This window comes from Pseudophryne corroboree, chromosome 6 (assembly GCF_028390025.1).
Source record: "Pseudophryne corroboree isolate aPseCor3 chromosome 6, aPseCor3.hap2, whole genome shotgun sequence".
NCBI classification, from domain to species: Eukaryota; Metazoa; Chordata; class Amphibia; order Anura; family Myobatrachidae; genus Pseudophryne; species Pseudophryne corroboree.
In genome coordinates, this window is record NC_086449.1 from 68,993,696 (window position 1) to 69,020,957 (window position 27,262).

Below are 27,262 nucleotides of genomic sequence, written 5' to 3' on the forward strand. Positions count from 1 at the left end.
AAATTGGTTAAATCACGGATTTAACCAATTTGTATGAACAATAGTTTTTTTCCCCCAGTGTTTGGGAGCAAATGGTCGATTGTCATTTGATATCATCCATTACCAGAATTTCATTCCAACCAGTCAGATCTGCCAGATAATTTGCCAGATAATTGTTTAGTGTATGCCTATCTTAACTCAGCTCCTCTGGTAAAAAGTGATGTTTAGCTGCTCAGCCAATTATATGCGCTGGCTTTAGAGCACAAGGATCTTTTTGTTCCTATAAAGAAAAACAAGCTGTCTGATAAGCCGTGCTTTGCGACCTGTCTGAATGCACATAAATTCTCTGACCAGTGACTCATGCTCCTATAAAAATATTCCACTCCACCAGCTTATATTATGTCGCTGTATCAGTTAATTTAACTATTTGACTTTTGAGTGATAAATCCTGGATTTTTTTAAGGAAAGAACATTGGACATTGGCCCTCATTCCGAGTTGATCGGTCGCAAGGCGAATTTAGCAGAGTTACACACGCTAAGCCTACGCCTACTGGGAGTGTATCTTAGCTTCTTAAAATTGCGACCGATGTATTCGCAATATTGCGATTACAAACTACTTAGCAGTTTCAGAGTAGCTACAGACTTACTCTGCCTGTGCGATCAGTTCACTGCTTGTCGTTCCTGGTTTGACGTCACAAACACACCCAGCGTTCGCCCAGACACTCCCCCGTTTCTCCAGCCACTCCTGCGTTTTTTCCGGAAACGGTAGCGTTTTCATCCACACGCCCCTAAAACGCCGTGTTTCCGCCCAGTAACACCCATTTCCTGTCAATCACATTACGATCGCCGGAGCGATGAAAAAGCCGTGAGTAAAAATACTATCTTCATTGTTAAATTACTTGGCGCAGTCGCAGTGCGAATATTGCGCATGCGTACTAAGCGGATTTTCATTGCGATGCGATGAAAAATACCGACCGATCAACTCGGAATGAGGGCCCTTGTTTCTGTACTCTGAATGCTTATTTGTGACATGGAGATATAGCGGTCTGATTGGGCATGTGCAGCTATTTTTTGGATATTGCAGTTTGTCAGCTGAATGCTCCAATTATCATTTCCATATCCTCAAAAGCTAGCTGAAGTTATTGGTCTTGCATAATGGTATTATTACTGGCAGGATAGGGACGAGAGACCGCTCTCCTGTACCGCATAAACTGTTCTGTTAATACTCACTGGCGAAGTTTTGTATTTTCTGATATCTTCAATATGTGGAAGATGCAGCATGCTTCGGCTGCTGCTATATTGGAGAAATATGCTAGGAATTTGACTCCTCGTCATCCGCAAGACAAAAGTTCTGTTGTCACTCCTACTAAAGGGTCGCCACAGGCTAAGAAATCCTCTAATATATCAGAAACTGATATAATGTTACAACAAGTTCTTAATGCAGTTGCTTATTGCGAAAAAAAGATTAGCAGATCATATAGGGGAGGTGCAGTCTGATCTCCCTATTATTCACCAAGACCTTCAAAAGGTTCACAAAAGGGTTGGAGAACTGGAGACGCGGATTTCCATAATACAAAATGATCTTTCACCTTTGAAATTGTGAGTGGTCTCTTTGGATTCTAAAATGGTAGCTGTACAAATTAAATTATCTGATATGGAGGGTTCCCTCCGCCAAGTAGTAATGGCGGACTCGGTCATTGCTTTTAAGAATGGGCTAGAAAAATTCCTACTAGATAAGGATATACAGGGTTATGGTGGGTAAGTCATGCACAATAGTATAAAAAATAAAAAGGAATAGACACAACGGCTAAACATTCACAACAGTTAAAATTAGTATAAAAAATAATACAGTATAGGAAATCACTAACAGGTTGAACAGGATGGACAAATTGTCTTTTTTCAACCTGAGAAATTATGTTACTATGTTAAAATAAGATTTGTATTGTCGGTTTGCCAAAGAGAGAAGAGGGCAGTAGCCTTGAGGAATTCCTTGAAAAATGGCTATTGGATATCTTTGGTTGTGATGTCTTTTCTTCTCACTTTGCACTGGAGAGGGCACATCAAATTCCTGCTAGATCTCTGCCACCAGGACTGTCACCCCAGACACATTGGGTGAGATTCAAATGACATACCATGCCCAATTTCCTTTCTAAAATGATCTCCGTTATCGCGCATATTGCGCCCATAGTAATCAGGTTTACTGTGTAAAGGGTTGGGTGTCTCGCTACTCCAGGGGTAGCGAGCTGAAATAATGATACAACGTCCCTGAGGGCAGAAACAGAATGAGTGTGGAAAGGGGTGAAAATAATTGAATCTCCCCCTTATAGTCACATTTCTCCACTATGGAGACCATGGCACAGTTCTCCATCTGGCCCGTAGCAAGGGCCCATTTGAGCATGGAAGTGTCTGTATTACAATATTTCCTGATTACGCTAGTAGCATTCAGAAAGAAAGGGCACAATTTTTGCCCGTTAAGAAGTGGTTGAGAGATGTAAACATTGTATATGCACTATTGTTTCCATCTAAGTTGAAAGTCACTGCAGACAGTGAAACCAAAATGTTCCTCTTTCCACATGAAGCTGCCCAGTGGCTTGATCATTACAGGCCATTAACATAAGTTTTATATAAAATGGCACTGGTGGAAAATTGTATAGAAATTTAGAGTTTAATATTACAGTTTTGTTTGCAATAGCATGTTAGAAAATATTTTTCAGAATAATGTTCAAAATAATCACTCTTTAACTGTGTGCGTGTATATATATACATATACATATATATATATATATATATATATATAGAGAGAGAGAGAGAGAGAGAGAGATACTTGGTAACAGCGGCACTCAGCAGACTCATCAATAATGCAAAAGCCTTTTAATATCGGTCCTACGCCGTTTCGGGGATACCCCGTCTTCAGGGACAAACAGTACATGACATGTACTGTTTGTCCCTGAAGACGGTGTATCCCCGAAACGGCGTAGGACCGATATTAAAAGGCTTTTGCATTATTGATGAGTCTGCTGAGTGCCGCTGTTACCAAGTATCTACATAGGATTTCATTATCTCTGGATGGCACTGCAGCAAGTATCCACTACCCACAAGTGAGTGCTGAGCCCTCCCACAACCTATATATATATATATATATATATATATATATATATAATTATTATTATTTTTCCCATAGGTGATAACTATATGAAATATTGTACCCTTTGTATTTGCAAGGGAGTGCATATTTATGTGATAAATTATTTATGGGTTGTTGTTTTTTTTAAATACAATGATAAACCTAACAATTAATTGCACTTTTGGTAATTAGGTATTTCAAATTAATTCACTTAGGATATTTTTGTGGAGAAACTCTCTCCCCCCTTTTTTTCTTTCTTTTTTTATTGTACTCTTCATACAGGTATGATGACATTTTTTATGGGTATTAATATTATCCGTTTGATTGTTTATTTAATAAGTTACTTGGATATAAAAACAGTAAAGTAATGACTAAGGGAATTAATTGTTAAAAAATGTGGAGCCGTGATTTTACTGTCTGATAACTTTTTTTCATATAGTGCTGCTAATGTATGTCATTGAAGCGGTATAAAAATGAGATGTCCTTTTGATAAATAATGGCTGGACTGCACCTCTTGCCTAGGCAATATTATGACTTATTGCTCACATTTTTCTTCCTTAGCTTTTACTACATTTGTAGTATTAGGTTTGGTTAGTTTTAAGAGTTTCATTAAGAGTTAGGGTTAGGTATACAGGGTGGGGGGCTAAGGGATTAAATGGTATGTGCTGGTTTTGTATGTATTATTTTTTTATAGGATGGGGGGCTCTCCTCCCGCGAGTCATGCACACTGCTGTTATTAATTTGATGTGTGGATGTTATGTCTTGTCGAAGTCGAAAATATTATAGCCACATGCATCACGTGCAAACCCCACACAGAGTGGCCTCCGTGCGTGTGTTTGTTCTGCCGTGCGTGCGCATACCCGCACACTGCGTACATTGGCTCACGAAGCCCCGCGTATTAGCGCGTGGTATGAGTAAAAACGGTAGCATACGCATTCGCATGGAAAAGCCACAAAGACATATCTGAAATTTAATCCACTTAGTGCATAATTTACACATATTCTACATGCACCACACCAGCAAGTTACATTTACTTCAGAAGTATAACAACAGAGGGATTCAACTTTACAGGATGTGAGGGGACAGAAATAGGTTAGGAAATAGTGTTTGGTATCCAGATGTACAGTATTTCAGGGGCAATATTCTGATCACAGTTTGCAGAATATAGCATGCTCCTGCGCATAGATATGTACAGGAATACAATATTAATATCTCACTGTATTTACTGTACTCCTGATATTCGGCGGGAACCCAGTGGAGGACACCTGCAAGTACACCTGGACCAGGCATCGCCCACCTATTCAAACCGACCTATGACCCCTCATGTACTGTAAATGACCAACCCTTTGACCTATGAAAGAAGAGCTTACAGTTTCCTTTGTATTATGTTTTGGACAAGTGTATAAAAGCCAAGCCTCCTGGCCGGTCCCAGTCTAATTCTCTGAATGTCATCTTGCTAGACTGACTGAGGACCGGATCCGGGTGGCGCAGGCGAACAAACGTATGTACTCTTGGTTGTAGCTGTTATTTTGTATTATTTCTGTTGTATCCCCTTTTAAGTAAATATTTGTTGCTGCGTTGGACCACAACATAACACATACAATTAGTGTTGCATTCCATTCCTGTTAGGGGTTTCAAATGTATTCACCCACACGTGTAGCTGCATTGTGCTCACAGCGTGTCGGCGTGCTTACGCAACGTGCATACATTTCATAGAAGTTAATCGCACACGCTTACCGGCCGCAGCGAACCCATTCTCTTGTCTATTAAGGTACAGCTTTTTCCTGAAAGTTAATCAAACTTAACAATCTCAAATTAAGACTTTGAGCTGGAATGTCAGAGGGCTCAATGATAAGATTGAGATCTCTGGTTTTTCATTAACTTCAGAAATATAGAGCAGATATTATATGCCTTACTGAAACACATTTAGTAGGTGGTAAATGGATGACATTAAAAAAAATCCTGACAATGGCCTCAAGAGGGGTTTCTGATCTTATCAGGAAAACTGTTTCTTTTAGTATGGAGTCTTTGCAAAAGGATGAATGAGGAAGGTATGTTTTTATTCAATGCTGGGTTAATGTATGCCTCTTCTTATACTGGCTATTTATGTTACTCCACCATATACCCATGAAATTGTTAAAAAAGATGCTGAATTTTTGGGCCAGTTTCCAGATACAACTGCTGTCTGTATTGGGGATTTTAATAATGTGTTGGATGCTTTGTTGGATTATTGGAAGCTGAACACGGACTGCTTCTCTGTAAAAGGAGTTAGTTTCCGGCAGTAGTGGCAGATATGGATCAAATAGATGTATGGAAGGTGAGAAACCCAGGGGTGAAGAAGTTTTCCGGTTTCTTGCATACCCATGGATTGTAGAGATCGGCCCTTATTGCTCCAAAATTGGTGCCTAGAGTAGTAGAAATTAGCTAAGAGTCCAGAGGGATATTGGTCCACTCCCCATTGGTGATGGACTTGCATTTAGAAATGCAGAAAGGGCAATCCTTTTGAAAGATTAATCCTTTCTGGCTAATGCGCATGGACGATTGCTTGGACTTGGAAGCGACCTGGGAGGGCTACTTTGATGGCTGCACTAGTGTGGAAGTAGTGTGGGATGCTTTTAAATCATTTATAAGGGGTACCCTTATTAAGCGTGTGGCAGAACTTAAAGCCTCTTATAAAAAAACAAGAGACAATGAGAATGTAAGTGCAGTTGAAACTGGAATATTTGTAAGCACAGAGACAGCAAAATTAGCATAGTTGGCGTCACAAAAAGAGTGAAACAGTTACTTAGCAGCCGAAACACAATATAGGCTTTTATTTTCAGCCCATTCACAGTACGCTCTGGTGGATAGGTCAGGGAGTTATCTTGCACATCTAGCTAGGGTGGAACAGTCGTCAAATATAATAGTTGAAGTGCTGACGATAATGGAGCAATTCAAAGACAGACTTCAGATATAGTGGAAGTATTTGTTCATTTTTATCAGGCACTCTATGATTCTAAATTGAGATGCAGCGTGGATGTTCTGCTAGAATAGCTTTCTAATATTCCTCTTCCTGTTTTATCCAGCAAAGCTAGGGAACTTCTGGACTCCCCAATTTCACCTGACAAAGTAGAACTGACAATACTTTCCTTCCCAAGCAAGAAGGCTACTGGTTTAGATGGTATTCTGGTTTCTTTTTAGAAAAAACACTCCAGATTTTTAGAATGGTCTCACCACTACCCCCTCGCCCTTGACCCCTATCTGGCAGAACCCTATGTTTCCTCCTGGACTCTCAACTGTGAGGTTCCGTCTATGGATAACGCTGGGCTTCAAATTCCCGACCAACTTTGCCGATCGGGGCCAATGGCTGTCCCTGCCTGACCTCCAACAAAAGACCCCTTCACACCCACTTAATCCCTTCCAATTCCTACAAATACGCCACTTCCTAGGCTCTCTCCCCTCCACCGCCTTACTTCGTGCCCTCACCCCCTTTGAAAGCTTATGCATCAACTCCCATCTCTCCAAAGGCCTAATCTCCCAACTCTACTCTTTTTTACTAGATTCCTCCCTTCCCCCCTCCCGGCCCCATGAGCTCGCATGGGAACGTGATCTTGGGCCCCCACCAGAAAGTGAAGATTGGGAAGACATGAAACTGGGGATTGCTAAATGCTCTATTGCCACTACTTTTAAGGAAACGGCCTACAAAGTTTACTACCGTTGGTACTACACCCCTGATCGACTTAACAAACTCTGTCCGTCTTCCTCCCCTAATTGCTGGAGGAACTGCGGGGCTAGAGGCACTATGCTCCACATATAGTGGACCTGCCCGTCCATTGCTTCCTTCTGAAACCTAGTCCACTCCCTCCTCAATTCGCTTCTGGATTCTCCTGTGCTGAAAGATCCTTGGATCTTTTTGCTGTTACCCCCCCCCCCCCCCCGTTGCTCAATACATTTTCCCAAAAGCTGGCCACACATATCCTAACGGCGGCAAAGTCGCTGATAGCTCTTAACTGGAAGAGCCCCTCTCCACCCTCCCTCCCGTCCCTTAAAACTAAAATTTGGCACATTGCCTCAATGGAAAAGATTACATACTATCTCCACGACCGGGGTCACATTTTTGAGCAGGTCTGTGCCCCCTGGCTCGCTGCTGAACGTAGATTGCCATCCCCCTCCTCTTGCTCCTAACTTCCTCCGCAGACCTATGGGCACTACCTACTACTCCTCCTTCAGGCCTTTCTTCTTCTCTTTTCTTCTCTCTCTCTTTCTCCTCCTCCTTCCCTTTTCCTTGTCTTCTCTCGTCTCCTTCTTGACTCCCCTCTTCCTCTTTCCTCTGATCTTACTACTTCCAGGATATATACTGTGCACAGATTATACCGTGGTTCTCTCCCCCCCTGTCCCCCTTTCCCTCCTCAACCCCCCCCCCCCCCCGAATTCTCTATTTGAATGTTACTGTTCTTCCTTCATTGACTAACTTTGTTGTCTATTTGAAAATTTGTGGTTTATGCTGGACGCTGGTTCTGATGGCCAACTGTCCCATGTTTCCATGTAATGTTTTCTTACTATGCTTAACCACGTATAAATAATTAAAAAAAAAAACACTCCAGATTTTTACATGCCTCGATTCCTGAATCTGTATAATTTTATATTGATAATGGTGTTCTTCACCAATGTCAGAAGCTCTTATAATTGTATTGCCAAAACCAGGGAAGGATCAGAAATTGCCTAAATTGTATTGCCCTACGTTTTTACTTTATAGATGTCAAGATTTAGGTAAAAATTTTAGCAACTAGGCTTAATCAGGAGATATTAGAAATCCACCCGGATCAAACTGGGTTTAAGCCTGGTTAATCATCAGCTATTAATCTTAGACGTCTGTTTACTAACCTTCAGGCTTGCCACGAAGAAGAATCATGATCAGCAATTGTTTCTCTAGATGCTAACAAGGCATTTGACTCAGTTGAGTAGACTTTTTTTGTAGTAGATCATTAAATGTTTTGGCATAGGATCCCTATTTAGAAAATGGGTACAGCTTTATTATTCTGCTCCAACAGCCCGGGTATCCGTGAACAGTTTTACATCATCTTGTTTTTCGTTAACGCATGGAATGAGATACGGTTGTCCTCTCTCACCGGCATTGTTTGCTTTTGCAATCTGATCATTAGCTTGTTTATTACGATCACATCAGGGTATCCAGGGATTTAATTTAGGTTCAAGGACAGATAAACTGGTATTATATGCAGATCATTTATTGTTTATGAAAGACTATCAATTTTCTATGCCCATAGTTCTTGCTCTTATTAACTAATATGGCAGTTTGTCGAGATTGTCTACAAATTGGGCTAAATCTTATATCCTTCCATTAACTACATAGCTGATGATTTTTCCCTTCAAAACCATTCATAACATTGGTTTATAATTTTATTTTAGAATAATGTTTTAAAATATTTAAATATTTTATTATGCACACATGCAGAACGGAGTTCCTCCTCAAAAACTGAGGGACACAATGGGGCGACACTGTTGTTTGTGATCTAACCATGACAGTTAAGTGGTTAAGTGGGTCTTGTCTGGCTACTCCCTTAGTTACTTTCCCATTAAAATGGGTAGACAAATTTACAAATTTTCGCATATGGGTCTCAAGTACATCTCATGATTATATACCCTTGAATGTTGAGCCTCAATTAGAATTAGAGATGAGCGGGTTCGGTTCTCCGAAATCCGAACCCCCCCCCCCTCCCGAACTTCACCTATTTTACGCGGTTCCAAGGCAGCCTCAGATCTTCCCGCCTTGCACGGTTAACCCGAACGCGCCCGAACATCATCATCCCTCTGTCGGATTTTCGCGAGATTCGTATTCTATATAAAGAGCTGCGCGTCGCCGCCATTTTCACTCATGCATTGGAGATTGATCGGAGAGGACGTGGCTGCGTTCTCTCCCTGAAAAGCTCCGTAATCTGTGCTCAGTGTGCTGCAAATATCTGTGCCACCAGTATAATAGTAGTAGAGTAGGCCATTGCTCTATCTTGCAGCTCTGTGTCACTGCAAGTATCCATTCCATATCTGTGCTGCATTTTTGTGAGCAGTATATATAGTATTACAGTGCAGCATTTTGGTGACCAACAGTATATAGTTGTACAGTAGGCCATTGCTGTATCTTGCAGCTCTGTGTCACAGCAAGTATCCATTCCATATCTGTGCTGCATTTTTGTGAGCAGTATATATAGTATTACAGTGCAGCATTTTGGTGACCAACAGTATATAGTTGTACAGTAGGCCATTGTTGTATCTTGCAGCTCTGTGTCACTGCAAGTATCCATTCCATATCTGTGCTGCACTATTGTGAGAAGTATATAGTAGGACAGTGCAGCATTTTGGTGACCAACAGTATATAGTTGTACAGTACATTAGGCCATTGCTGCAATATCTTGCAGCTCTGTGTCACTGCACAGTGCAGTATTTTGGTGACCAACAGTATATAGTTGTACAGTACATTAGGCCATTACTGTAGTATCTTGCAGCTCTGTATCACTGCAAGTATCCATTCCATATCTGTGCTGCACTATTGTGAGCAGTATATAGTAGGACAGTGCAGCATTTTGTGACCAGCAGTATACATATATAGTACAGTACAGTAGGCCATTGCTGTATCTTGCAGCTCTGTGTCACTGCAAGTATCCATTCCATATCTGTGCTGCATTATTGTGAGCAGTATATAGTAGGACAGTGCAGCATTTTGGTGACCAACAGTATATAGTTGTACAGTACATTAGGCCATTGCTGTAGTATCTTGCAGCTCTGTGTCACTGCAAGTATCCATTCCATATCTGTGCTGCATTATTTTGAGCAGTATATAGTAGGACAGTGCAGCATTTTGGTGACCAGCAGTATACATATATAGTACAGTACAGTAGGCCATTGCTGTATCTTGCAGCTCTGTGTCACTTCTAGTATCCTGATCAGTGCTCAATATCTGCTGCATTGTTGTGACCAGTATGTATACTGTACTGTGCAACGTGTGTTATACACCTGGTGATTATACATCCTGTAATCTGTACTGAGCGATGTGTGAGATACACCTGGGGATTATACACCCTATATACTGTACTGTGTGATGTGTGAGATACAACTGGGGATTATACACCCTATATTATTATTATTATCCTTTATTTATATGGCGCCACAAGGGTTCTGCAGCGCCCATTTACAGAGTACATAAATAATCAAACAGGAAAACAGCAACTTACAGTTGATGACAGTATAGGACAAGTACAGGGTAAATAAACATAGTTACATCAGAAGATGACACTGGAATAAGTATCAGGTGGCAGAAGACTGCTGGATGTGGTACAGTTGAAGATTATTAAAGTAAGACAAAGGATAAGCACATGAGGGAAGAGGGCCATGCTCGTGAGAGCTTACAATCTAAAGGGGAGGGGTAGACAGACATGGGTGACATAGATGGGGTACATAGAGAACGTGGAACAGATGGTTAGGATGAGATTTGGCTGGGTTTGGTGAAGAAGTGGACCCCCAGAAGGCACAAGTCAATACTTAATATTGCAACATTTTACTGGGCTATGCAGGAGAAAATTAAAAATTGGGAGAAAAAATAAATAAAAATAAAAAGAATCGATAACTTCTGCCGCTTTCAAAAAGGTCAATGGAAGCTGAAATAATGGACAACTACCTCATGGAAGCCAGATACAGTATACCAAACTGTACTTAGCAGAGTTAGGAATGAGTGCTTATGAAATACAGTAACATTTTGTCATAATATTTCAGAAACTGCATGGCTGGTCTCTTGCACTCTTTTGCTCTAATACACCACCTGCTTTAGGATTTATATTCAAAAACATTATGTCTCCATAATTCCAAAACGTCAGTCTTCTTGGAAAGTGGTTTGTTCCTTTGTAATGGAAAGAGAACAAACGTTCTCAAACAACGGTTTCTCAATTTCTTTTTCCTCTGGGAAGAAATTGTGGATTCGCAGGAATATCTGAGCATTTCTGTAATCAGAAAGCAGCGACTTTCTACAAATGTTTACGAATAATTCCAGTGATTTTGTCATTTTCTTCCAGTGATTTGGACCAATAATACCATTGATTAGAACAAATAATTCCTGTGATATTGAGGTGTTTGTGTTGCTTAGCTTAGCCATCCAGCGACCACAGTGCACCTCTTTTTCTCTTTTCTTTGCATCATGTGCTGTTTGGGGCCAATTTTTTTAAGTGCCATCCTGTCTGACACTTTCGTATATGTCCAGTGGTACTGCCATTTGATATAATTCCCGACATTACTGCCATTTAATTCCAGTGATTGTCATTTTCGTCCAGTGATTTGGACCAATAATACCATTGATTAGAACGAATAATTCCAGTGATTTTGTCATTTTCTTCCAGTGATTTGGACCAATAATACCATTGATTAGAACAAATAATTCCTGTGATATTGAGGTGTTTGTGTCGCTTAGCTTAGCCATCCAGCGACCACAGTGCACCTCTTTTTCTCTTTTCTTTGCATCATGTGCTGTTTGGGGCCAATTTTTTGAAGTGCCATCCTGTCTGACACTGCAGTGCCACTCCTAGATGGGCCAGGTGTTTGTGCCGCCCTCTTGGGTCGCTTTGCTTTGGCATCCAGCGACCTCGGTGCAAATTTTAGGAGTAAAAATAGTATTGTGAGGTGTTCAGAATAGACTGGAAATGAGTGGAAATTGTGGTTATTGAGGTTAATAATACTATAGGATCAAAATTACCCCCAAATCCTATGATTTAAGTTGTTTTTGAGGGTTTTTTGAAAAAAAACACCCGAATCCAAAACACACCCGAATCCGACAAAAAATTTTCAGGGAGGTTTTGCCAAAACGCGTCCGAATCCAAAACACGGCTGCGGAACCGAATCCAAAACCAAAACACAAAACCCGAAAAATTTCCAGTGCACATCTCTAATTAGAATATTTAGAAAACACGGGCGAGAAGCTGGATTCAACTACCCTTATCTGTAACGGGTCGAGTTAATTTAATCAAGCTGGTGATACTCCTGAAAATTATTGTTTTTTTGTAATTCTCCTGTATATCTTCCATTAGCAATTTTTAGACAAATATACAGATTTGTTTTGTCTTTGATTTGGGCTGTAGAGAAGGCTTAAATAAATCTTAATGTATTGTGCTACCATATTTTCATTTATACCACTATACCTCCCACTCGGCTCACCTACTGTATGGTGGTGGATTACAGATCTCGATCCCTTAGCATTGCCTAAACTAATGGTTGCACAATTGGGAGTCTTTCACAGATTTTGTTGAGTGGTAAGCTTACTAGAAGAAAGATAGGATTTTAATTACCTACCGGTAAGTCCTTTTCTCGTAGTCCGTAGAGGATGCTGGGGTCCACATTAGTACCATGAGGTATAGATGGGTCCACTAGGAGCCATAGGCACTTTAAGAGATTAATAGTGTGGGCTGGCTCCTCCCTCTATGCCCCTCCTACCAGACTCAGTCTGGAAACTGTGCCCGAGGAGATGGACATACTTTGAGAGAAGGAAATACACAGATAGTGGTGAGATTCACACCAGCTCACACATAAGGCAAACCAAGCTATCGAGCTTGAACAATGCAGCAACAGCTGAACAACAATACTTAACCAAGTAACAAGTCATTACTGAACCAAGTAAACACTGCAGGAAAACGAAGCGCTGGGCAGAGGCTGAGACAGGAAAACGAAGCGCTGTGCAGAGGCTGAGACAGTATATTGCATTCCTGAGTACGTGGAATAGACTCCTCTGGGGAAGATACATACTCTGCAGCACAAGACACAAGAGTCCCGAGACATGGTAATGTGACATATATAACATACATACACACACACACACACACACAGGAAAATGTCAGACACAGTTTCCCCCAAGTGCCTTTAGAGAGACACAGAGGTCAGGAGCCAGCACACACAGCGCCCCAGTAGGCAGTTATATAATAAAAGCCTGGCGCTGAGTAACCTTACTAGACTACGCAGTTTATAATGTGATTAAAACACTCTTCCCCTGCCCCTTCTAAAACCCCCTGGTACCGCACAGGATAGCTGGAGTTATGTGGAGAGTCAGCGCTCCCTGTCCGCATCTGTGTGTGATTTGCAGTGAGAAAATGGTGCTGGGTCCGCTGATAAGCTCCACCCCCTGTAATGGCACGCCTTCCCGCTCTGCTGAGATTATACTGCCCTGAGGTAAAATACTTGCTAGCAGCATACACAGTCCCTGATAGCTAAATTGACCAGATTTGAGGGTATTGCGCTGGCTCAGGGCACCCCTCACAGCGCCACACATCTGTACCAAGTCCCACGAAGCAGGGAGGCTGGTGCCAGCAGCCTCCCTGTGCCTAACATCTTAAAAAAAAAAAACCCAGAAAAGCCCTAAGCGCTCCCCTAGCTGTGACCGGCTCCACCAGGCACATTTTCTAAACTGGGTCTGGTAGGAGGGGCATAGAGAGTGGAGCCAGCCCACACTATTAAAAACTCTTAAAGTGCCCATGGCTCCTAGTGGACCCGTCTATACCGCATGGTACTAATGTGGACCCCAGCATCCCCTAGGACAGGCATGTCCAAACTGCGGCACTCCAGCTGTTGTGAAACTACATATCCAAGCATGCCCTGACACAGTTTTGCTGTCAGAGAATGCTAAAGCTGTGTCAGGGCATGCTGGGATGTGTAGTGTCTCAACAGCTGGAGGGCCGCAGTTTGGACATGCCTGCCCTAGGATGCAAGAGAAAATTGACTTGTTTTTTTCCCCACATTTATTTGTAAGCCAAGCTTTGCTGCATTTGTGCAGAGCTTATTTAGGAGGTTTTGGGTGCCCTGCATGAATTCGGCTAGGAATACGATATCATCGGCGTAGACTGGAGGGCTGTATGTTCGCCAGTAACGGTGCAAATTTCATTTAGGAAAGTTTTTTTAAGAATACAATTCATAGCTATGTTGAGCATGGGTGATACCATACAACCTTGCTTGACACTAGTAAAGATGGTGATCAGGTGGGACATTTGGCCTGCATATATAACTTTGTTTGATCCATTGTTGTGGAGGACTTGAAGCACCTGGACGGTACACCAGATTCTCTATTGACACTGTCAAAGACACATTTCAAGTCAACAAAAACTAGAAAAGTTCTTTGATTGTAGGCATGATTCAATTATTTGGCAAATAGTAGGATGTACCAGTGCTTATCTCTTACACATGTGCAGTAAGTATTAACATATACCCAAGACACAACATCTGAAGTTACCATCTTCAAAGACTCTTTGTGTAGAATTGACCCATAATACTTTGCTTACAGTGATCAGTCTATTGGAATATAGCTAACACACTGTCTCCTGCTGACACCATCTAAGAGAATGCTCACTAAGAAACCCACAATACATCATGTGCCTTTGTCAGGTACAAGTAGAGCTTTCTATTTAGGTATTATTTGACCGTAAAGCTTACAGCCATTTTCAGCATGAATACAGTAATTTAATACTGGGTACACACTAGACGATATTCAAAACGATATGCCGATTCAGATATTTCGGAGCAACATATTGTTCATATCATCCAGTGTGTAGGCACTACGTTGTCATCATCGTCGACTACGCGCTACCACAGATCGTCAGTGATATCCCGTTATCCGTACTTGCAGGGCAATCAGGGGATGTCATCGACTATACCATGCCAACAAATGCAGCATGCCCTCCACCCCCCCCTGCAATTATTTGTGGCATGGGCAAGTGTATGCACTTGCCGATGCCCCCACAGTACACTATCGCCTAGTGCACTGATGGCTAACCTCGGCACTCCAGCTGTTGTTGAACTACACATCCCAGCATGCCCTGCTAGTTTCTGATGCAGGGCATGCTGGGATGTGTAGTTCAGCAACAGCTGGAGTATCAAGGTTAGCCATTACTGGTCTAGTGCATAGGACTTCAACCTGCAACCCTCCAGCTCCTTCTGTAGCATGCCTAAATAGCAAAACTGTGGCAGGACATGCTGGGATGTGTATGTCAACAGAGCAGGAGGGCTGCAATAACCCAATAGTAACAAGTATGTAAAAAATGATTTATTATAGAATAATCTTAGTTTTACAATCAAAAAATGAAAACACTGGGATGCGTGGCTTGACTTGCAGCCTAGGCAGACGTGCCTGAGAAGGGCTCCTGCACTTTTTATGGTTGCTACAGCTTAATACCCCTGCTGCAGCCAGAACCGATTCTTGTTACAGCTGCCCTAAGTGACTGCAGTGGGTGGGATTCAGTTATGGAGCTGGGGGACAGGTTTTCCCCTTCCTCGCGGGGCAAACCTACCCTCCCACCTCTTTGAAGCAGAGGCCTTGATTTCCCATCCTGCTGCTGGGGGATCCGGAAGGACCTAGAATGGTGGCGGATTTTCTCCTGCTCAGTGGCTGTTGCCTTGCAGTAGATGCTCTGTGGCCAGGTGCCTGTGTCAGGTGTGTGTTCTGTGCCGCTGGCGCCTGACTTCTGGACATGAGAGGTATGGATCACTGTATCGGCTCCCGGAGAATTTGGCCGGTGCCCATCTTGTGTGTGCATGGAGGAGGAATGCTGCAGCTCCCTACTGCCACCAGCAGGCCACTGCAGAGCTCTTTGGGCTGGGTGTGTGATACTTGAAGGACCTGGCCCCAGAGACACAGCACTGCGGGAGGGCTTCAGCGCGTGGCGAGTGCGAGGAAGACGCATGCTCTCCCTTTCTATATTGCTCATATACTGAAGAGGAGATACTGCCACATATTTTGTTTGCTCTGGCTACCTATGACCAGCACTAACTTACCTTATTCCTGGCTCACTGCTAATTTCTGTGTTTAGCCCACAGTGTGTTATTCATTGGTAGGAGCCCGGCTGGTTGTGGAGTAATTGGTCTCGAAATTGCCTCACGTGCATTCCCCCTTCTGAGCTCACAGCCCTCCTACAATAATGACATAGCTGGGTTCTGCGGTGTTTCTGTGTGGGTGTCCCTTTCTTGCCAGATGTAGCAGCTCATTCTCATGAGCCGCCTTGGGTTCTCATAACGACCTAATTGTTTCACATGAAACCCTTGTGGGTGTGGTAGCACTTTTACAAAATAAACTTGCTGACATGGAGGACAGGTCTCACTGGAATAATCTCAAACTACGAGGTGTCCCTGGAACTGTGTCTAATAGCTGTCTACATGATGTAGCTCTTGAATTATTGAGGAAACTACTACCATCAGCTTCCACCTTGGATTTGCTAATAGACCGTATTCATAGATTGCCTAAATCCAGGAATGCTCTGGATAGAGTACCTTGAGATGTCTTAATGAGAATTCACTTCTTTCCTATTAAGAAATCCTTACTTAAAGCTGCCAGACCTTCATCTAACTCTGCAGACTTCTTGGGACCTCTACAACTTTTTGGAGACTTCTCTCAGGCTACTCTACTCAAAAGGCGCTCATTCCAGCCTGTTACAGCCATCCTTAGAAAGGAAAATATAGTATATAGGTGGGGCTTTCCGACCAGACTTCTGATTTCACGTGAAGGATCTAGTGTCCATCACCACAGTGAAGGATAGTATGAAGCTCCTCGCTAGATGGAACTTAACAGGTGCTTTGGGTGCCTCTTCCCCTGACTGCTGTCTTCAGCAGAACTGACAATGGTGGTAAGTGATAGTTCCTTTTCCGTTGTCTGATATCCAATATTCATGCTGATCTCTTTTACTGATAATACTGTCATGTTAATTCATCTGATCTGCATTTTTTATTGTTGTTATGGTTCTTAAACATACATTAACCTTGCATTGCACTAAGCATAGACCAGTATGTCTATTGTCTCTATTACTAGATGTAGGCCCCTGTTCTCCAGAGTTAGTCATATGTAACTATTACTAGAATCTGGATTGACTCTGGATTTATGGTTTACTGGATGGGTGCGTGGAGGTAGGCTACTACCTCCCTAGTACTTCACGGGTGAGGCGCTTATACTCTGGTGCCTTACTATGACTCCTTTCTGAGTCTGTTTATTGGTTTTCTTTATCTTTGTTACCCCTATTGTGTCTTGTGATTTGTCCTTCCCTCTCCCCACGTACATCAGACAGGAATTGCGAATGTTCATGTTCCATCTATTGTTTTCTATATTTCACCTAGCTGATTAGTATGTTTAACATTGTCTCAATTAATGCCAAAGGTTTTAACTCTCCTCAGAAGCGGAAATTGGCTTCAACCTCTTTTCACTAGCTGAAAGAACAAATTGTTGCGGTTCACAAAACACTCTAAGAACTCTGAAACCCCTGTCCGTCCGTCTATTTGTTGGTCGGTATCATCACTGTTATAAGGCCAACAGCCCTAACAAGAAGACAGGAGTTGCCATACTTATTTCATTGCCCCTTTGATTTAGTTTCTCAACATGCAGATCCAGAGGGTAGGTAAATGATTCTGGTTGGTCGTTTGGAAGACACTGATGTTACTTTGGTCTCATATTGTGCTCCTAACACCAGACAATTGCCTTGCTGTAGAGAATTCTGTTCAGTCCTACAGAGATATGCTAGAGGGGTCGTTATGATACTCGGGGATTTTAATATGGTTGTAGACCCGTCTATTGATAGATCCCGCTCAACAGCCTAGAAAACTGCTGCTTCCCTAGAGTCTTCCAATGGCTTTCATACTTTTTTGGGTGAATATGACCTCTATGATGCATGGCGTTCTAAACACCTGTCAGTTCGGGATTACTCCTATTATTCTCACGTTCATTGTTCCTACTCGAGAATCGATCTGGTCCTAATGGATAGATGGACCTTGCCTTCTATACGTCGGATTGATATATTGCCCATAGCATGGTCTGATCACTCCCCTTTATTTAATTGGGACTTGGGTGGCCGTAGAGCTGCTCCTGGCCAGTGGAGGCCTGGTAACTATATTTGGTCTCTGCCGGAGGCTCATCAGGCCATTCAACAATCCATATCCCTTTACCTACAAACTAATCGCCCCGAGCAAACGAATGCTTTTACTCATTGGTGTTCTCTCAAGGCAGTAGTATGCGGGTCAACCATTCAAACAGATTCAAGAAGGCCCATAAACTTAATTTTGTACCTTACCGAAAAAGAGGTGGCTCGGTTGGAAGCAGCTCATAATTGCTGACCCCATTAATAAATCTCTTTTTAGAAACTCTTACTGGCACGAGAGAAGGTTAATGCTTTCTCCCTTCAAGAAGTTCAACGAAACTTGTCCCGCATTAATCAGCGTTATTATGTATTGGGCAATAAAGCCGGTCGTGTTCTAGCCAGGAAGTTGAGGCCGCCATGCGAAAGCACGGATCCACCATATCTATAACTCCAAAGGTACTCGGGTATCAGACCCATATATATTGCAAATACCTTCGTGGATTATTATTCCCAGTTGTACAATCTACGGACTGACCATAATACCCCCCCCCCCCCAACTACTAGATTCAGATATAAACAACTTTCTGAGTGGTTTGACCCTGCCTGCTTTGGACTCAGAAGCCTGTCTGTACCTCTGTACTCCCTGGTCCCTATCTGAGGTAGAGGCAGCTATTGATGCTATGCCAGTTGATAAAGCCCCTGGAACAGATTTTTATAAATGTTATAAAACCTTATCTCAAACACTCTTAGCGGTTTCTAATAAGGCATCTGATACTAAGGGATTCCTTAAAGAAATGCTGGAAGCTCAACTTGTAGCGATCCCGAAGCCAGGTAAAACCCCTACTTCAGTACAAAATTACTACCCAATTGCCCTGCTAAATACGGACATCAAAATGTTTTAGAAACGAATTGCCACTCATCTTGGCCCGCTACTCCCCTCATTGATTGCTGATGATCAGGTCCGCTTTGTCCCAGGCAGGCAGGCCTCGGACAACACTCGTAGAGTGTTTAACATTATAGAATATTGTGGTTTTTAAAAAAGAGCCTTTATTGATTTTACGTCTGGATGCCGAAAAGGGATTCGATCGATTACATTGGGGTTATTTACAATCAGTACTGACACAATTTGGCTTTCAAGGTCAAAGTTTGCATTCTATTTTAGCTTTGTATAGCGCTCCCTCTGCAAAGGTATTTGTAAACGGATGTCTCTCCTCTGGGTTTGACATCACCAATGACACTAGACAAGGTTGCCCACTGTCTCCCCTTATTTTTGCATTGGCCATTGAGCGTCTGGCTGAAAGGATTAGATCCACCGAAGACATTAGAGGACCTGTGATAGGAGGACTCTCACATAAAATTAGTCTATTCGCTCATGATGTTCTCTTACGTTTATTACACCCCGAAACATCTCTCCCACAGTTTCACATTGTCCTTCGAAAAATATACTAATATTTATTTTTATAAATTGAATACTTCCAAGACTGAGGCTCTCCCTTTGAGTATCGCAGACACTACTGTTATACTGCTCAAAGATAGATATAGACACGGGTGGCAAAATAGGTCTATCACATGCTTGGGTGTTCATCTAGCTAGGGATAGCGATTTGTTTAACTGTAACTATATTCTATTGCTGAACGCCTTTCAGAAGCTGGTCAAAAGAATGGATAATACATGAGATATCTTGGTTGGGACGTATTGCAACTGCTAAGATGATCGTGCTCCCAAAACTTATGTATCTCTTTCGTGCAATACCTAGACCCTTTCACAAGTCCCTCAGTAATAAATTTAATAAGATCTTACTTCACTATGTTTGGAAGGTCGCTAAGCTTCGGGTAGCCAGACGCTTGTCCTTCCTAAAACGGCTGGAGGTTTGGCCTATCCTGATAGGTATCACTCAGCCTTTATAAATAGCCAGGTTAAGGATTGGTTTGCATTGCAGTCACCGGAACCTTGGGTGCTCATAGATCGTTCCTTTCTGACTCCATTAACCCACTCGAATCTAAATTTTACTCCCGCCACAGGCTATCCCAACTTGGTATGGTCCAGGTGCTGCGATTCGAACTACCCTCCGTATATGGCATAAGATTGTTTCTACAGACGAAAACATACTGTTGCCTGCTTCAGCCCTGTCTCTTCTGACTATTGCTCGGCTCACTCCCAATTTAAAACTTGACTAGATGTATCTAGAGTACTTTAAAAAGATGAATGGAATTCTGTATCATATACCGGTTTTAAAATGTCCAAATGCTTAAGTCATTCTGAGATGTTTTATAAGCTATGTCAGAGGGTATACTTCACATCAGAGCAGCAACATAGCATATGGCCCTCTACTTCCCGACATTGCTGGAGGAACTGTGGTTACGTAGGGTCTATTTATCATGTCTTTTGGGAATGCCCAATGCTACGGCCGCTCTGGTCTGAGGTGTTTTCTCTTATAGAAGATTTTGAAAGTGGCTGTCCTTGCAGTGGCTTTATTCCATCACTCTTCACGACAACTTCTAAGATGTGATGACTATCTCTTAGGACATATTTTAATATACACTAAAGCTGCTCTTGTACAACTGTGGAAGTCGGATTCCGTGACTTGTATACGTTTTATTGTGAACAAAATCCATAAACATTATCTACTTGAAACAGCCAATTGCATATATTCATCATCAGCCTCTTCAATACACATGAAGTGGTTCAAATGGAACAAATATCGGGAGTCAGGGACAGCACACAATTTATAGTAACCCTGTAGACTTATCAGTTCTGTGTTCACCTGGAGACAACATAGATCCGTGATTTAATTTGAAATTGTACCATCTTATATTCTGTAGTTGTAATGCCTGATGTACTACGTCTGTTTCCTTTGTTTGTCTTTATCTGGTCCTCGTTTCCTCCCCTAAATTGGCTATTTGATTAATCGACTGTTCGGTCTCACATTCGGTATAATACTTATGTATCTACATTTGTGCCAATGTGCAATGGAATGTGACACTGTGGATTGTATGTTATTCTTTATTATTGCTTAACCAATAAAAATGTTTTATGTAATACAAAAATAAAAATGAAAACATTTATCCAGACCAGTTTTTATTCAAGTATTATGGGGACAGCTGCTAGCAACATCAATTATTACATATTATTTGAACATGTCCTTCAGTATATGTGCAGGAAAGCTGTTTGAGATGGATCACTATAGACTAGAGCAGGGGTGGGGAACCTCTGGCCCTGCAGCTGTTGTTGAACTACACATATCAGCATGCCTTTCTACAGTTTTGCTACTTAGCCATGCTAAAACGGTTGCAGGGTATGCTGGGATGTGTAGTTCAACAACAGCTGGTGGGGCGCAGGTTCCCCACCCCTGTACTAGAGCATAGTATTATGTATACTTTTAATGCAATACTAGTTTAAAAGAATGTATTATGAACGATCTTTACTATTAGCCTGGTGCAATATTTGGTCTACTAGGGACTTATTTAATAGCATGGTGTGAAAAGCAAGGATGTGTTATATCCCATAGTAACCAGATATCAGCTATTAGCAGGCTACTGGCAGCAAGCTAAAATAGGTTATAAGGAGACGTTATTATGGGATACAGGTGACCAGTTTCTTAGTTACACCATTTTACAATATAATACAAAGTTTTAAAAATAGAGGGAGAGAAGGCAACAGAAAGGTATAAGGGAAATACAAATCAGGTATCGGAGACTAGATAAAACCTGTAAGATGAAACACGGCAGCATGTAGGGCTCCTGTAGAAATACCCTGCTACAGTTTTGCTTATTTAGCCATGCTAAAACTGTTGCAGGGCATGCTGGTATGTGTAGTTCAACAGCAGCTGGAGGGCCAAAGGTTTCCCATCCCTGCTCTACTGGATAGAAAGCTTTCTTCTACTAGTCCCAGCACCTGGGTGAGGAGTCCAGCTGTAGATTACATAGTTCAGTAATGGCAACACTATCACTATTGTCTGTTATACTGCAATTCTAGCTCCTAATAATGAGACTGTCCCAGAGGGAAAATGTCCTCAAGCCCGCTTGTCAGATCTTTCCTGTCTTTGGGTCTAATTCAGACCTGATCGCAGCAGCAAATTTGTTCTCTAATAGGCAAAACCATGTGCACTGCAGGGGGTTCAGATACAACATGTGCAGAGAGAATTAGATTTGTCTGAATTAGGCCCTTTATTAAAACTGATTTATATAAATACTTGTCACATTCAGACAACAAATATGGTTTCCCTGGAATACATATCGTCATGATACAAGTTAACCAACTTCTGAAACACATAAAACATTTAGTATTTAAGAAAAACTCCTCATGTGATAAGAATTATCTTTCTATTAAAACACTTGCTACATTCAGAACATTTAAAAAATTTTTTTCCTGTGACTCCTCTTATGTCTTAAGAGATGAGACTTACAGGAAAAACATTTGCTACATTTAGAACAATTAAATGGGTTCTCTCCTGTGTGAATTCTGTGATGTCTATTGAGATGAGACCGACGAGAAAAACATTTGCTACATTCAGAGCATTTAAATGGTTTCTCTCCTGTGTGAGTCATCTGATGACTAACAAGATGTGATTTATTAATAAAACACATGCTGCATTCAGAACATTTAAATGCTTTCTCTCCTGTGTGAATCCTCTGATGCATAACAAGATGTGATTTACTGGTAAAACATTTGTTACATTCAGGGCATTTCAATGGTTTCTCTCCTGTGTGAATCCTCTGATGAATAACAAGAAGTGATTTATCGGTAAAACACTTGCTACATTTAGAACAATTAAATGGTTTCTCTCCTGTGTGAATTCTGTGATGTCTATTGAGATGAGACCGACGAGAAAAACATTTGCTACATTCAGAACATTTAAATGGTTTCTCTCCTGTGTGAGTCATCTGATGACTAACAAGATGTGATTTATTAATAAAACACATGCTGCATTCAGAACATTTAAATGCTTTCTCTCCTGTGTGAATCCTCTGATACATAACAAGATGTGATTTACTGGTAAAACATTTGTTACATTCAGGGCATTTCAATTGTTTCTCTCCTGTGTGAATCCTCTGATGACTAACAAGAAGTGATTTATAGGTAAAACACTTGCTACATTTAGAACAATTAAATGGGTTCTCTCCTGTGTGAATTCTCTGATGTCTATTGAGATGAGACTGACGAGAAAAACATTTGCTACATTCAGAGCATTTAAATGGTTTCTCTCCTGTGTGAGTCATCTGATGACTAACAAGATGTGATTTATTGGTAAAATGCCTGCTGCATTCAGAACATTTAAATGGTTTCTCTCCTGTGTGAATCCTCTGATGTTTATTTAATTGAGTTTTATGGGAAAAACATTTGCTACACTCTGCACAATTAAATGGTTTCTCTCCTGTGTGATGCCTCTGATGCATAATAAGATGTGGCTTGGAGGTAAAACACTTGCTACATTCAGAGCATCTAAATGGTTTCTCTCCTGTGTGACTCCTCTGATGAATATTAAGAGTTGATTTTCGGGTAAAAGACTGGCTACACTCAGAACATGTAAATGGTTTCGCTCCTGTGTGAATACTGTAATGTCTGAGAAGATATGATTTGTATGTAAAGCTTTTGTCACACTCCGAGCATATATATGGCTTCTCTCCAGTGTGACTCCTCTGATGTAGAACAAGAAGTGACTTAATGGGAAAACATCTGCTGCATTCAGAGCATGTGAATGGCTTTTCACTTATATGATTCCTCTGATGTTTAAGAAGCCATGCTTTATATGTAAAGCTTTTGTCACACTCAGAGCACACATGTAGTTTCGCTCCTGTGAGACTCATCATGTATTAGATGAAAAAAAAAAAATTTGATGAAAATTTCTTCTATCCAGAAAATGAGAGCAGCTTTGTGAATCCTCCAGAAGTGTAGGAAGAAATTACATCTTTAGTTGACTTGATCAGAGAACAATGTCCCTTTCCATAACGTCTTCTAATATTCTTAATGGGTATCTTGCTCAATTGTCCTGTAAGAAAATAGGATTTTAATTACCTACCGGTAAATACTTTTCTCATGGTCCGTAGAGGATGCTGGGGACCACATTAGTACCATGGGGCATAGACGGGTCCATTAGGAGCCATAGGCACTTTAAGAGTTTAATAGTGTGAGCTGGCTCCTCCCTCTATGCCCCTCCTACCAGACTCAGTCTAGAAACTGCGCCCGAGGAGATGGACATACTTCGAGAGAAGGCAATACACAGTGGTGAGATTCACACCAGCTCACACATAACAAGGCAAACAAAGCTAACGAGCTTGAACAATGCAGCAACAGCTGAACAACAAAACTTAACCAAGTAACAAGTCCGTACTGAACAGAGTAAACACTGCAGGAAAACAAAGCGCTGGGCAAGCGCCTAGCATCCTCTATGGACTACGAGAAAAGGATTTACCGGTAGGTAATTAAAATTCTATTTTCTCTTACGTCCTAGAGGATGCTGGGGTCCACATTAGTAACATGGGGATGTACCAAAGCTTTTAGTACGGGAGGTAAAGAGCGGAGGCTCCTGCAGAACTGACTGACCAAACTTTAGGTCCTCAGAGACCAAAGTATCGAACTTGTAGAACTTAGCAAACGTGTTCGACCCTGACCAAGTAGCCGCTTGGCAAAGCTGTAAAGCCGAGACGCCCCGGGCAGCCGCCCAGGAAGAACCCACCTTACAAGTAGAGTGGGCCTTAACAAATTTTGGACATGGCAAGCCTGCCAAATAATAAAGCATGCTGGATAGTGAACCTGATTCAATGAGAAATCGTCTGCTTAGAAGCAGGACACCCAATCTTAATGGTATCATAAAGGACAAACAGAGAGCCCGACTTTCTGTGACGTGAAGTCCTCTTCACATAAATCTTCAAAGCCCTCACAAAATCCAAGGACTTTGAGGTAATTGAGAAGTCAGTAGCCACTGGCGCCACTGCCTGTGGGTCTCTCGACCTGGAACAGTACCTGCGAAGCTTCTTGTTGAGGTGGGAGGCCATTATGTCTATTTCAGGAATGCCCCAAAGACTTGTCACCTCTGCGAACACCTCGGGGCGGAGTCCCCACTCTCCTGAATGGAGGTTGTGTCTGCTGAGGAAGTCTGCTTCCCAGTTGTCCACTCCCGGAATGAAGATTGCTGACAATGCCATCACGTGTTTTTCTGCCCAGAGAAGAATCTTTGTTACCTCTGCCATTGCAGCTCTGCTCTTCGTTCCCCCTTGTCGGTTTATGTAGGCCACCGTCGTTGCATTGTCCGACTGCACCTGAATAGCCTGATCTTGCAGAAGATGTGCCGCTTGGGATCCGATCTCTAGGTAGACAGTAACTAGGTCGACACGATCTAGGTCAAACACTATTGGTCGACATGTGATATCGGCGCTGGACACTAAAAGGATTATTATCATCCAGTCCGTTGTTGCTGTATTGCCAATGAGGATTTATCCTAATGCTACTGATTTCATCTGCTGGGTGTAAGTGCAATATTAAAATAAATTCCAGCACCTTGTAAAGGTTAATTGCACTATTGCACTCTCTTTTTGTTTTATATTTCTATGAGAATTAGAACCATCTACGTCTAATCAACGCCGGATTCGCACTCATCTTTTGAAATATCGGTGTATGTGATCATTTTCTTACCCACTGGGTGTGTGTTTGTAAACCTGGGTTTCTATAGGAGAGCTTTAAGGCTATATCTCTCTTTATTCCTCAATTCGTGTATTTTAAGTGTAGAGGGATGTACACTTTGAGATATAATTTTTAGCTGCACCTGTGCACTAATTTGCGCATATTTTTAAACTACCTCCCCATTTGATAGTAACTAGGTCAACAGGGTTTCTAGGTCGACATGAGTTTTTCACGATTTTTTTCTTTTTTTAACCTTTTCATACTTAATGATCCACGTGGACTACGAGTGCCCGAAGCATGGCTTTCGAAGCGAGGGGACACGGTGCACTAATTGGGATTCCCGGTCACTGTACGAAGAAAATGATACTTTTTTTTATAAAAAAAACTCATGTCGACCTTGAGACCCTGTCGACCTAGTTACTGTCGACCAATAGCGGTCAACCTAGACACTGTCAACCTAGTTACTATCTACCTTCCATACCACACCCGTGCCGCTTGCAGAAGGCCATTGTACACGGCTTAGTTCCAGAATGTTTATCGGAAGGATGGATTCCAGACTTGACCACCTTCCTTGGAAGTTTCCCCCTTGGGTGACCACACCCCAACCTCTGAGACTTGCATTCATGGTTAGAAGGATCCAGTTATGAATCCCGAACCTGTGGCCCTCGAGAAGGTGAGGCATTTGCAGCCACCATAGGAGCGAAATCTTGGCTTTCGGCAACAGACTTGTTGCATGTGCAGGTGAGATTCCGACCACTTGTCCAGGAGATCCAGTTGGAAGGACCGTGCATGAAATCTTCCATACTGTAGAGCCTCGTAGGAGGCAACCATCTTCCCCAGAAGGCGAATGCACTGATGAACTGATACCCGGGCAGGCTTCAAGACATCCCAGACCATTGTTTGTATCACCAACGCTTTCTCCACCTGTAGAAATACCCTCTGCACTTTTGTGTCGAGGATCATCCCTAGGAAAGACAATCTCCTTGTCAGCTCCAAATGTGACTTCGGAAGATTCAGGATACATCCATGATCCCTGAGCAGTCGAGTTGTGAGAACAATGGACTGCAACAACTTCTCCCTGGACGATGCTTTTATCAGCAGGTCGTCCAGATATGGAATTATGTTCACTCCCTGCTTGCGGAGCAGAAGCATCATCTCTGCCATTACCTTGGTGAACACCCTCGGTGCCGTGGATAGGCCGAATGGCAGCGCCTGGAACTAATAGTGACAGTCCAACAGTGCAAATCTGAGATAAGCCTGGTGCGGCGGACAAATTGGAATGTGAAGGTAGGCATCCTTGATATCTAGGGATACCAGGAATTCCCCCTCCTCCAGACCCGAGATCACCGCTCTCAGAGATTCCATCTTGAATTTGAATTCCCTCAAATATAGATTTAACGATTTGAGGTTCAATATTGGTCTGACCGAACCGTCCGGTTTCGGCACCACAAATAGGTTTGAGTAGTAACCCTTGTTTACCAGATTAGCTGGATCTGGAACAATGACATCAGCCTTTTCCAATTTTTGAATGGCTTCCTGCAGGATAGCCCTTTCTGTCAGCAAAGCTGGTAAGCCTGAGTTGAAGAATCTGTGAGGTGGAAGTTCTTGAAACTCCAGTCTGTACCCCTGGGATACAGTATCTTGCACCCAGTGGTCCAGGCCTGAGGACACCCAGACCTGACTGAAATTC

At 42.2% G+C, this 27,262-nt stretch overlaps 1 protein-coding gene across 1 annotated transcript in view; it reads right to left on the reverse strand.

Annotated features, from left to right (window-relative positions):
• Positions 1-22,302: 22,302 nt before the first annotated feature.
• Positions 22,303-27,262, reverse strand: part of LOC134936171 (zinc finger protein 84-like) — a 76,798-nt gene continuing 71,838 nt past the window's right edge. The window contains exon 3 of the mRNA XM_063931103.1: positions 22,303-23,941. Within this exon, the coding sequence (XP_063787173.1) occupies positions 22,305-23,762 (1,458 nt within the window). The 5' untranslated portion in view covers positions 23,763-23,941 and the 3' untranslated portion in view covers positions 22,303-22,304. The remainder of the gene's footprint in view (positions 23,942-27,262) is intronic.